The 13,709-nt window shown below is 50.9% G+C and overlaps 1 protein-coding gene across 2 annotated transcripts in view; it reads left to right on the forward strand.

The window, feature by feature from the left end:
* The window catches only part of RASSF2 (Ras association domain family member 2), a 262,300-nt gene that overhangs the window by 178,369 nt on the left and 70,222 nt on the right, over window positions 1–13,709 (forward strand). For both annotated transcript variants that reach the window (XM_086943516.1, XM_086943517.1), the window contains one exon: window positions 9,469–9,559. In XM_086943516.1, the coding sequence (XP_086799642.1) occupies window positions 9,501–9,559 (59 nt within the window). In that variant the 5' untranslated portion in view covers window positions 9,469–9,500. The remainder of the gene's footprint in view (window positions 1–9,468; window positions 9,560–13,709) is intronic.

Below are 13,709 nucleotides of genomic sequence, written 5' to 3' on the forward strand. Positions count from 1 at the left end.
AGGATGTTGAGAAGTTTATCTATGTCCGGGTCACATGATGGCTAAAGGAGGTGGACTAACCTCATTGTTGTAAGGACTGGAATTGATGAGGTAAATTGCCGGGTTTATCGTTTGTCTCACGTAAAACCCTAATCTGGTACTGGTAGCCGGTTAAATCAAGTTTATTTCCAGATACACAAGTTTCAAGGATTATAATGCCCACCTAACCAAGGCCGGAAAACGTGTTTATTTTTCATCAAAGGTTATGACGAACCTTGAGTTCCTTGTCGACCGAAGTAAAGCTGTTGTTATTTTCCGGTTGACTTCGTCTTCCCCTGCATGTTTTTTGAAATACCTCATAGAGGTAAAAGAGCTTTAAATATGCCTCGACTTCCGGCCCCACACATGATTAAGCCGGCTGCAGCCCAGCTGTGGAACACCATACCGGAGGTTCCGACTACGCTTCGTCCGCAGCTGTTTTCGGCTTCCCGCCTCCACAGAAGCCAGCTGTCGGCGTCCATCGCGCAAGAAATCATTGTCCACCTCTTTCTTTTAGGAGCAAAAAAGGCCACTTTATTTTAGGACAGGTGCATCATCATTTCACGAAACACATTTCATTATTTATTTATTTACAAATTCCAACTGTACAATGATCTTGCAAAACTGAATCCCAAAACCCAGAACGAAAAACTCCTACCTACTACCCCTAACCTACCCACGCTACCCTTCAGGATGGCCAACCCGCTCCAGGCTGCCCACCCCCCCTACAAAAACCCCGCCTCTAGTTAGCACACCTGCACCCATCCTAACTGTGGCAAGCTAAGGAAAGGAGCAGCACCTAAAGTACCGCAGAAGAAGAAAAAGGACCCCCACCCAAATGTAAAAGAAAAAAGAGGGAGGGTGGGTGGGGCAAAACAAACCTCCCTAATAGCCACCCGCTACGCAGTTCCCAACCGTCAACCTGACCCCTTTATATCTGTTCCCTAATCAGTCCCACCTGATTTCCTGATTCTCGCGCGAACCTACCCAGGAAGAGACCGGCTCGTGCCTGGCTCTCCCTGGGTCCCCCCTCGCGCAAGAAATCATTGTCCACCTCTTTCTTTTAGGAGCAAAAAAGGCCACTTTATTTTAGGACAGGTGCATCATCATTTCACGAAACACATTTCATTATTTATTTATTTACAAATTCCAACTGTACAATGATCTTGCAAAACTGAATCCCAAAACCCAGAACGAAAAACTCCTACCTACTACCCCTAACCTACCCACGCTACCCTTCAGGATGGCCAACCCGCTCCAGGCTGCCCACCCCCCTTACAAAAACCCCGCCACCCAGGAAAACCTTTAGTGTTTTCCTGCCCCACCAAAAGAACAGGAAGGGGCACACCATAACTGAACTTGAAGAACTTTACTAATCAAATCCCTGAGCTCCAACAGGTAAAAAGAAAGACCCAAAGCTGAAAGATGCACTCCGTCCTCACAAAATAAATGATGTTCCGAGACCTGTAAATGATAATGATTCAAACAATATATACCCAAATTATGACAAAAAGGTTGCATCGTCCTGTTCACTTTTCTCCGGGCCTTTTCGAGAGCAGAATGGTTCCTGGCTCCACGCCATTGTAGACGAGGTACAAATTCAGTCCATATCAACATGGTGTTCACCCATGTGGTTCTTATCATTTCCAGGTCTTGCTTCATGAGTTTCAACAAAGTCAACCCCGATAAAGTAACCAGGTCATTCTCTCCCAGATGTAGCACCAGGAGATCCGGAGGGCCCCCCAAACACTGGGAAACCAAAGCTGCCAAGGCGGGAAAAAGCCCGCCCCAGCACATGCCCCCAGTTCCATGCCAGGAGACCTCGTGTGACGTGCTGTTGATACCCAGCGATCTCCCACAGAGCTGATTGGCAGCGGCTAAAGCTGCACGTTTAATAAAAGAGTGCCCCAGTATCCACACCCTTCGTTTGCCTCCGGCGACCGACGGCCAAGGACCTAGGAGAAAAAGAAATGTTAGACAAGCCAAAATGCACTACTTTCGTACATATTTCTCACAGCATTTGGAACGCCAGCGCCCAATGCGCCGGATCTGGGACCAGTCCCACCCCAAACGAGCGGCCTCCGTTGCCGCACCAATTCTAAATGAATGTGTACCAAACAGAACCGGATCCTTCCCCAGGCGCAACAACACCTTGCGCAAGACAGCCAACAATTGGGATGCCACAATGGGACTCCCATCCGCGTGACAAAATATAGACCCTTGTACAAAATGCGGAGAGGAGACAAACCCTTCCCATTCCCCAACCGGGCAACATGCAGAAACTCCACTCCTGCCAAGGAACACCCACTTACCCCGGCCCAACTGGTCAGTTTTGGAGGCCCGCAGCCACAGCCGCAACCTCTCACTTTCCAACACCACCTCACTACTAGTCATGCCTACCCTACCCCGTAACCCCAACAATTCAGATGCCCGGAATGCCCCAAAGAACAACCAAATGAAACACAAACGGAATTTGGCACACTCAAAGGCATCGTGACAACACACCTCCAACCCTGGTAACAACAACTGAAGCAACTCAAAAGTAACAGGCTGCCGGAGCTGGGGACCACCAGCCCGAAGCCTGGCCAAACCTTTCAACATTTTACGAACCAACACCCCCCCAACCGGATCCCTTCCCCACCAAAGCTGCCCATAAAAAGAAATCCCAGCCAATTTGCCCGAAATGGTAGTGGGCGATAAACCTTTGTCAGCCAAATGCAACACAAACTGCAAAATGCCCTGTTCGTCAGACCAAACAGCCCCAGGCGATCCCACCCAATCCTTACCGAACTGCAGAAATTCACTCCAAGCCTTCACATACCCCCGCCTCGTGGAGGCAGCCACCGACTGTTCGACCAGTTGGTGAACCCTCAATCCCCCAGGTCCCATACGTACTGTGGGATCGCTGTTGGTTCCAGGTCCGCCCCAGGAGCTAACTTGCGGAACTCTGCCCACTGAAATCGAGACAAAGAGTCAGCGATGCAGTTAGAGGTACCGGGAACATGCCGTGCTTTAAACACAATATTCAATTGCAGACACCGTAGCATGAATGCGCGCAGTAAGCGCAACACCCTCAAATCACGAGCCTTCTGGTGATTAACAAGATGTACAACTGCCAAATTGTCCACATGAAACAGAACTGATCTATTCCGAAACTCATCCCCCCACAGATACAATGCAACCAGTAATGGGAAGAGCTCAAGAAAGGCAATGCTACGGCCTTGTTCCAGCCAGTGCGCCGGCCATCCGGCCGCACACCACCGACCGTCCCAAAAGATCCCGAAGCCGTGAGCCCCGGAAGCATCAGTGAACAACTGTACTTGCCACACCATGTCCTCATCCGCAAAAAACAAGGACACGCCATTGAAATCCTGCAGAAACTGAAGCCAGACTGTCAGATCGGAACGGACAGCGGCGGTAATGCGAACCCGATGATGGGGAAGAGTCGCACCGGACATGGACAACCCCAGCCGCCTGCAGAAAGTCCTACCCGCCCGCACCACCCGACAAGCAAAATTGAGGTATCCCAACAGCTTTTGTACCATTTTCAAAGCAACTTTCCGTTCCCCCAAGACCAGTTGCATGAAATCTGACATTTCTTGCACTTTAGGTGCAGGCAATCTCGCCATCATAGATAGCGTGTCAATTTCAATCCCCAAGAAAACCAGGGACGTACAGGGGCCTTCAGTCTTGTCAGGCGCCAAAGGAACGCCCAATTCCTCCGCCAGTGCCTGAAAGCTGTTCAAAGCCGACTGACACTGCCCGGAGCGACCTTCCCCAATGAAAAGAAAATCATCCAAGTAATGACAGACCAGGGAGTGGCCAGTGACAAAAGTGAATCTCCACTGCAAGAAGGTACTGAAAGCTTCAAAAAGGGAGCAGGACACGGAACAGCCCATTGGCAACACTCGATCCACGTAGAAACAACCCTCAAACTGCATTCCCAAAAGACTGAAATCCCAAGGATGGATGGGCAGTAGCCGAAAAGCCGACTGAATGTCGCTCTTCGCCAGCAACGCCCCAACACCTGCCAGGCGCACGAGCCGTAAGGCATCGTCCACTGAGGCATAAGTAACGGTTGAGTCAGCTGGATCGATGAAGTCATTAATGGAGGTACCCTCTGGCCAGGACAGATGATGGATAAGACGAAACTCCCCTGCCGCCTTCTTGGGCACCACGCCCAGGGGCGAAACAATCAAATCAGGCAGAGGACAAGACACAAAAGGACCAGCAATTCTACCAGCCGCAAGTTCGGCGTCCAGCTTTTTTCTCACCACCTGGGGACTCTCCTTCACAGACTTCAAATTGTCCGACCACCTACCCACCCTGGGCCCCTGGTACCCGATCCGAAAACCAAGTTTGAAACCCCAAGACAAAATCTTAGCGGCTTCAAAATCCGGGTAATCCACTAGCCAGAGATCGAGAACCGTCTGTCTAATAGGAGTAGGAGCCCTTGTGAACAGACTGCTGCGGCTGGCCCCTACCCCCTGAACCTCGTCCCTGGTCGCCCACTCGTTGTCCAGGAAAACAGTGGGTGAGGGGTGCTTCCCTCCACACTGAGAACACTCATGCTTGTACCGACAAGCTGGCCTGTTGCAGGAACCCCGGTTAAAGTGCCAGCAAGTGCCAGTGGCGGCTGATTGACCTCTGCCCCAAACCCCCGCCCCAGACTGAGCGGGGCGAGCTGGAAAGGGCCGATAATACACTGGCTGTCCGCTAGCCGTGTGGGTCGTAGCAGACGGATTAGCCGATGCCATCCACTGTAACCAGAGTTCAGAATCAACCTCACCCCATGAACGCTCGGGAAAGGCGCTCATGCGGGCCCTGAATTCATCATCATAAGACAACCAGGCAAAACCACCAAAATAACTGTGGGCCTTGCGGACAATATCAGCATATTTAAACATATCAATAGCTTTGTCAGGATGACGTTGACAATAAACACTGGCATAAATCAAAAAGGCTGAAGTCCAGTTCTCTATAGATTTCGGAACACGAGGCCTCCGAGCCAGTTCCAACTCTTCCTCCTTCGACCCCTCTTTTGCCTGAACATCTCTATGGAGGAGACGAAAAACATCCACAAAAGCCCCAGACCAAATCAGATTCTTCGTTTTTTCAGACAAATGAGATCCCAAAGGCATCCCCACCCCAGAATAAGGTAACTTTTTCGGTAGGATACTATCCTCCGCAACCTGTGTGGCAACCTTTCCCCCAGTCCCCCCAGTAGAAACTTCATTGGCAACTTGCCCCACAGGAAAATTCGAAATTACCGGCCGCTCAAGCCTTGGTGCCAGAGCGACTCGCTCAACCACAACCCCATCTCCAGTAGAAACATTCGAAAATACCGGCCGCTCAAGCCTTGGTGCCAGAGCGACTCGCTCAACCACAACCCCATCCCCAGTAGCAGCATTCGAAAATACCGGCCGCTCAAGCCTCTGTGCCAGAGCGACTCGCCCAGCCATAGCCCCATCCCCAGTAGAAACATTCGAAAATACCGGCCTCTCAGGCCTTGATTCCAGAGCGACTCGCTCAACAACCCCAACTTCCGTACCAATAGACCTTGTACTCTTCACAGGGAGACTCTCCCTAGGTTGCCACACAGACCACCACCCATCCTTACCTTTGGGCAACTGCTCGGACGGCAGCGTGACAGCCCCACGATCTTTCTGCGAAGGTCCAGACCTCACTGCCCCTCGTACACCTGCATGGTCCGCTCGAGACACCTGCAAAACACGAGAAACAGTGGGTTGCCCCATCCCACCCCCTTGGGCCCGTGCTGCCAAAAGCCCACAAGTTGAGTCTCTCAATTCCCCCTCCTCCAAATCATCAGCATGAAAATTCCCGCAGAAAGCTTGATCAGAAAAGAAAACTTGGTCACTGCCACTGGGCATAGCCCCATCACCAATACCCCCGTCATAACTCTGCCAATCAATAGGCTGAAAGCTGTTTACATTGAAAACTGTAGAAGAGCTATCCGCTCCAGAGAGCCCCCCGTGAAGCCCACCACTGGAAACAGCCGTGTGGACAGTTCCCGAGCCCGCAGATACAGCCGACAGCCGCCCAGCCGACGGCGCAGCATGAAAACCGCGGCCGCTCAAGCCAGACAAAGAAGAAGATCCCGTAACCTGGTCCCCGAAAACGAAGACGCCATCCTCCCCCGAGGAACGAACCCCCGACGCCAAACCATGGTGACCCATCGACCCATACGCAAGTCCACCCGCACTGGCACCCGGCCGACCCCTGGGAACCGGGAACAGGGAGGGACCCGCGCCTATGTGCGCCCCCCGGGGCAACGGACCCCCCCCACGCGGAGCCGAGGGGGTGGAAACGGCGGGTCCCAGGTCAGACACCCCGGAGTCCAAGGACTGGGCAGCCGGGGGTGGCAGCCCAAAAACTGCAGCACCCGCAGCATGAACAACTTCAGCAGGGGGCGGGTCGTCATTTAGGGAGCAAGCCGGCAACTCGCCCGACAGGGACCGGGCATCAGCCCCACCCTGGGGAGTGGGGGCAAAAGAGGGGTGGGGGGCAGTACCGGGCCCTGGTACAGCGGGAGAGAGCAGGAAACATTGACCGTTCAGCCACAGGTAAGGCGAGGCCCCGGCCGACAATTGGGGAACCTCAGAGGCGGGGGCGGGGGGTACCCCCAAAGGGGGGGGAAAAGGCACACGCCCAGGCACATCCAAGCTCCGCCCACGCTTGGGCTTGGGGCCCGCCTGAGGCTTCCCCGACTTCCCTCGTACCAGCCCGCTGGGGCTCGGAGCCTGCCGGCCCGCCGAGCGACCCCTCCTCCCCCCGGGCGCCCCACGTGTGCCAGCACTAAAATATGGTAACGCACATACCTGCTGGGAGGCGCCCGGGGCATCCGGCGGGGGTTCCACATCAACGGCGGGCAACACTAGCCCAGGCCCGTCAGCCGGCATCGCCGCATCTCCGTCGTCCTCCTCCTCCAGGTCCTGCGATAAACAAGCCTCCACCGCCCGGGATACACCCTCAGAAGCCTTGCGAGGTGGGCGAGCCATGCCGACCCACGCCTCCGCCGGGACACCCGGCCGCAGCAAGTCTTCACGCCCTGCCTCACAAAGGATTTGCACCGCCCTCCGGACCTCAGCCGCTGCCTCCATGACCCAGGATACAAGGGAAACCACGAGCGTCGCAAAACAAACCTCCCTAATAGCCACCCGCTACGCAGTTCCCAACCGTCAACCTGACCCCTTTATATCTGTTCCCTAATCAGTCCCACCTGATTTCCGGATTCTCGCGCGAACCTACCCAGGAAGAGACCGGCTCGTGCCTGGCTCTCCCTGGGTCCCCCCTCTCCCTGCGGTCATAGGCTTTCTCCTCGTAATGCCTATAGAATTCTCAGAGCGCTTCCGGTGCGTGAAGCCTCCCCGTACAGTCTCATCTGTGGGAAGGTAGGCGAGAGAGGTGGGAAGGTAGGGATATGTGTGTTGGGGGAGTTGACCAAGGTCCTTAAGCGAGTCCGGCATGATCCGTACATCTCTTGGTAACCCGTGTCGTATGCGCACCTCTCATGCTAAGGTACGCATGTGTGTGTTGGAGTCGTACATATTCAATTCAGTTCAGATTGTTAAACGTCACGCGCTGCTCTGTGTCGTGGAGGCTCCACTCTGGTAAAATGGGAACAGTATGTGGCCTCACGGCCAGAGCTGTCAACTTTGCCGTCGGGGAACCAGGTTCAAGTCTGGGCGTTGGCTCAGCATCCTGTGATTCTGGGCAAATCACTTAATCTCCAGTGCCTACCAAAAATGAATGTGTCCTTGACGTGTAACGTAACCGGTGCCCATGTAAAGCGCACCATTACCTTCGGGTCGAGTTCGCGCTATATAACTGCAACACAATATTAGTAATTCATCTCATTTAAGGACCTCAGATCTCCTCCCACCTTCTGTTTTGTTTAGTATGTGTTTTGTAAACCCCAATAAATGCGTAACGTGTACTTGTAAATTGTACCTTCAGTCTGGGGTTTGTATAGTGGATCTTTATTTATCCAAATAAAGATGTTATTATTATTATTAGTGGATGCGTTTTTTTACTATCAACCTCAAGTCCAGTCGTTTTATTGACTCGGACTGATGACTGGCTGAGTGAACCGGCGCTGATTTTGAACCTATTAACATGGACACACACAGAGTCTTGCATTTTATGCATTAGTCCACTGAGCCATGACAACTGTCTTAAACGCAGACCATTAATTAAGCAAAGTCATTAATTCTCTATTGTGATTAGTTTTGAGTGAAATAATCTGGAGAGGATCAAAGCACTCGAAGTCCGTTTGTGGTGGAAGTTCGTGTGTGGAACAAATTCCCTTTGAGTTTTATATTATTTTGTAAACTAATAGTTGTTTAACAATGTTTTGCAAGAAACACCCAGAAACATTAAATTACGTTTTGTCGTAGCATTTTAGCAGATTTTCTATTTTGTGGAACGTGGAAGCAGAATTCTGTGAACAGTGCCTATTTTCGCGCTACTATAGAAAATAAATTGCCCAGGCTTTTAGTAGAGAACGGGGAAGGAGATGAGCATGAGAGAAACTTGCCTCACTGCCGGGTGGGGCAATGGTTGTTGAACGGGGACTGTGACTAAGAGTGGTTGTTGGACTGACAATGGGCTGTGGTTGTTGGTTTGCGGATGGATTTGAATCTAGGGTTGAAAGATGGTTGTTGAACTGGCGATGTTAGTATGGTTGTTGGACAGCTGATCGAGAACAGTTTATCAGCTATGAACGTGCGACCGTTGTGGGACTGGGAATGATTGTTGGAATTGTGATGGGGAATTGTTAATTGACTGGATATTGGCCAATGGTTGTGGGACTGGAAATAGAACATTAGTATTGGGAGTGTGGACTGTTGCAGAACTAGAGATATTTAGGCAAACGGTAAAAGAGATGGTTGTGGGATTACAACTGGGGCATAATTATTGGACTGGCACTGTGGGAAGGTGTTTGGACACCTATTTAATGATCTTAAATGAAAAGTTTATGGGGTTCATGGGGATAACTGTGTGACTTCCAATGGTGGTTATTGATAGGACTAATGTTTAGGGATTGTTTTAGGAGTGAAGATTGGGGTGGTTGTGAGAGTATTTGTGGAGAATGGTAGTGGACCTGTGTGTGTAGAGTGGTTGCGGGCCTGCATGTGGTGAACGGTTGTATGACTGGGTGTGCAGAATAGTTATGGGATTGGATGTCTGAAATGGTTTGGGGACTGTGTGTGGAGTGAGATTGTAGGGCTGTGGTTGTGGGACTGGATATGGAGAATGGTTGTATGACTGGGAATTGTTAGAGACCTGACGATGGTTGGTGTTTATGTTAGAGAGTTTAGTGGGATGGTATCTAGAATAGAGGGTCTTATTGCTGTACACTACCTACTGATCAGACTGAACACATTACATGCATTCCTGTTCATCCCTTTCTTTCTTCTATATTTGCAGGTGGACAAACCGCATGACAGAATAACTCCAACATGGACTACTACTCCCAGTCATGCCTGGTTCCCTGTGGAAAGGACAAATACATTTCCAGGTAAGATTCCTTAACCACTGTAGGGGGGAGGGGCATTTGAAGCATTCTGTGGCCCTCATCTGGCCTTCATCTCTCCGCTGTTTGTATGGGTTACACCCTGTCCGGGGAATACAGGGGAGTGATGAGCTGTCCCTGGAGAAGCAGGGAGAGCTCTATGGGCATAGGTGTGTTGAAGAGAATCCTATCCTGCGAGCTTCCTTTGATGGCAACATTGTTGGACAGGACATGGAAGTAAGTTAGAAGAGATCTAGGTTCCATTGAGTTAGCAAGCCCTCACCATTATTTTGGTTGCCATGTTTATTTTCTTGCTTCATTGATTTCCCAGACCTTCACCATCATATGTGGAAATTGCATTGTAGCTCACAAGGGTTTAGTTCTGCTTACAAATTTGAGATCTGAAATTTTATGCCATAAATTTCTCTGGTGCCATTTTGTGACATCGAATATGCAATTGCAGGGTTTAGTATGCATAATGTTTTCATCATTGATTTCGGCTGGTTCCTTTTCTTGAACAAAAAATCAAATATCCTTTACAGTCCATATGCTGATATTGGAGGTGTTAGACCTGTCTGGCCTTTTGCGTAGCCCCTCCTATTATTTATTTATTTTGTCCCCTTTTTGCGCCTCATACCCTTTTTATCTTTTTGTTACCACTAGATTTTTATGGTGTTGGCCTGGGGGATAGATGCTCTTTTGCCCTCACAGTTTTTCACCTCAGTCCTAGGTGCCCTTTTCTGACTGGAATTCACTTAGATCTACAAAATGGTGGTTTCCAACTGTCACAACTGCCATCCCCTGGAAAGCCCCATAGGTTAACATAGAGCCTTCTAGAACCTTCTGGACCCTACTGGGCCCTGGGTGGACAGGCTATATAAGGGCAGAGGTCAGGAAGCCATTTTGTGTAGTCTAGAGAGTGTGAGGAGTGAGGCAGTGGTGAGGGGAGGTGGACGCACCGAGAGAAGTTAGTTTAACAGAAAGTTTGACAGCCTCTTCTGGAAGTCGTTTCCCCCCTAGCCTCTAACCAAACCCTCTGGTGGGACCTTGTCATCTGAGGGAGTCAGCTCAGTGATTTCAGTTGGCCCCTCCTTGAGATCCTCTGGCCCCTGCTAGCCTAAAGCCTCGCCGCTGACTGGGTAAAAATCCTCTTCCTCTAAATTGCCTTACTGGTCTCCCCAAAGAGCGGAATTGAGACGCCCTGCACCGGTTGATGAATCCTTGAGGCGGAGGCGAGGGACTACAGTGGAGCTGTTGGGCTGGAGTAGGAGCTAAGAAACGCTGATCTCCGCGCATGCACAGAAGCGCGAAGCGGTATCCAGCGTGAGTAGGCGTCACGTCCCTTGCCAAAGTGTAGCGGCCAGAGTGCCGCGCAGGCCAAGTGCGAGGCGGGGCGGTGCCTTCAAGGAGGAGCGCTGTCTCTGCAGTGAGCAGGCTTGGTAGGCGGGTGGCCCCGGAGGAGCGGAAGCGACCTGTGTGCCGCGCAGGCCCAGTGGAGGGCTAAAGGAACTCTCGGCTGGTCCGTGAGTGAGGCGGAGTTACCCCACGAAAAGGAACCCGGCGGGAGGTGCGCATCGACTCTCCTCAGCCTGTGAAGCCTTACGCCTGACGCTAGCCCGGAGAGTGAGCGGCTTGTCTGGTGGGTTAGGCTAAGAGGCAAACAGCTTCTCGCGGAGCTCCCGTTGATGTCTTCCTTCCTCCCAGCAATTCAAGACGGTGGCCAATGAAGGGCCTTCTCTGAAAGTAAGGAGGGTGTGTGTTGGGGGAGCTGGAGAGCGGGGATCCACTGACCAAGAGTCCTGAGAGGTGTTTCCCTCTCCTACTGCGCAGAACAGAACGAGTGGGTAATTGATTCAAGAAGCCTTTAAGACTTCCATCAAAGACTCTTAAGACAGTAATGCTGTAAGGGTTCTCCTGTCATGGTACTGGGATAGGAAAGGATCCTGTTATAGGGGTGGCGGAGGAGATCCCTGGTAAGAATCCTACGGGGTGTCATTCCTAAAACGTTAGCATTGAGTGTGATTGCTAGGAACAGTGTAAAGGAGTGGGAACTTATCATTCATGACAATGCCAATGCTTCACTGTGGGAACTGTGTATATTGATTCCTTTTACTCACTTCTCTTTTCCATTGACTGTATTGCATCGTTAGAAAATTGGTGGGTGAAGGAGTGTTGAAATTGAGGGAACTGACAAGTCAAGCATAATATGGATTTGTTAATGTTAATGTTATGGGTGTCTTATATAGCGCTCGGCTACTCCAAGGAGTGTCCCGGCGCTTTCTGACCCATAGCTGAAAACAGAAAAGATAAGAAACAGGAAACAGACCTATCATTGACTATAAAGCCAGGTTTTCAGACCCTTTCTAAAGGCCAGCAAATTTGGAGTGCAACGGAGTTCCAAGGGGAGGGAGCTCCACAGCTTGGGAGCGAGATGTAAAGTGTTATTTATCATTCAAAGTGAAAAAGAGTTTTAAGGAGAAATACTGGTGTAAAAGAAATATAGTGAAACAAATCTATTTTTATAAAACAGTCCATATTTTTCCAATCTATTGGTGAAGTGTCATTTTTAGTGTGGAAGTGCATTAAGTTACTGCTGGGTGGTGTGCAACCTTTACACATGTGCCTCTAATAATTGACTGTCTTACCCTAGGCCAGGCTACCCTAGGTGACCTGACAATTATAGGTCCAACATATTGGTGTCTAGCGGTGGGATAAACTGTGGTTGCGACTACTCTGCAGTAACTAAGTGTAATCCACTAACCTACACCTGGAGTTTTCTCCTGGCGGACTTCCTAATTTTTACTTTAGCTTTTTCCAAATTTATTCCTGGTGGTGGGGTGGAGGTAGCTTCAGGTTGCCCTTGTAACTCTATTCTTTTTGTGTGCTTTAACCCTAAATTGCCTTTAGCAAAATGGAATTTGCGTTGGAAGAACTGGACACTTATTCTGTGGCCCAGCTAAAGGACTTCTGTCAACAAATGGGGGTGTTCTTTAAGCGTGGTGCCAAGAAGGGGGAACTCCAGACCAGTTTGAGGGCTTGGGTGGAAGCACATAGAGAAGGAAAGGAGGAGGATGAGGGGACAAACCGGGACACGGTCATAGAGGTAGAGGGATTATTCCACCCTGAGGTAGGAAACCTACTCCCAGGACCAATGACCTACTCTAGGAGGGGCAGTAGTGTCTCCGGAGGAAGCTTGACCGAAGCGGAACTCGCTGACAGGAGGGAAAAGAGGCAACTGAAATGGGAGTTGGCCAGGCTAGAACAGGAGAGGGAAGAGCGGAGGATGGCTCATGAACTCAAACTAAAAGAGCTAGAACTCCAGGCCCTGCAATTAGGACCCTCTCCTACTCCGAATGGTGGCAGCGAAACCAGAGAACCAACCAGGGAGTCCAGACCCTACTTGCCTAAGGACATAGTTGCCAGCTATAGTCAGGGGGATGATATAGCCAAATGGCTGGCTGCCTATGAGGTCTCCCTAAGAGACCATGGGATCCAGGAGAAGCACTGGGGGGGTGGTTTGTACAAATATATGCCTCCTACTGGTCGGGACACCTTGTTAGCCTTAGAACCGGAGGAGCAGACCAACTACCCCACCATGAAGTTAGCATTGATCAGGAAGTTTGGGCTAACCCCGGAAAAGTATCGCCAAAAGTTCAGGGGGAGCCACAAGTTAAGCACCCAGAACTGGGTGGATTTCATGGACTATGCGAGGAAGGGGAAGGCATTGGAGGGATGGGTACAGGGCAGTGAGGTGAAGGATTATGAAGGGTTGTATGATCTTTTTCTTAAAGAGCATCTACTCGAGAAATGTTTTCCCGAGCTGCGCCAACACCTGGTGGACAGCAAGCTGACCAACCCCCGGAAGCTTGCAGAGGAGGCGGACATCTGGGCAAGTACCCGGGTGTCCTCAAAGGGGACTGGAGGGGATTCCTAAAAGGCCGGACAGGGCGCCCCCTCAGAAGAAGGAGGGGGAGATAAAAAGCGGGAGTTCTCTAAAGGTCCCCAAAACAGTTTCCAGGGAAAGGGAACAGGTTTCACCCCTAAGGCTAACCCGCCCAGAAGCCCTCATCCTGGCCAAAGCCAGCAGCCAAGGGTTGTCCACTGCTTCGAGTGTGGTGGTGTTGGACATTATAAGGGAGATGTCAGATGCCCAAAG

The sequence above is a fragment of the Lissotriton vulgaris genome, chromosome 11, assembly GCF_964263255.1.
Source record: "Lissotriton vulgaris chromosome 11, aLisVul1.2, whole genome shotgun sequence".
NCBI lineage: Eukaryota > Metazoa > Chordata > Amphibia > Caudata > Salamandridae > Lissotriton > Lissotriton vulgaris.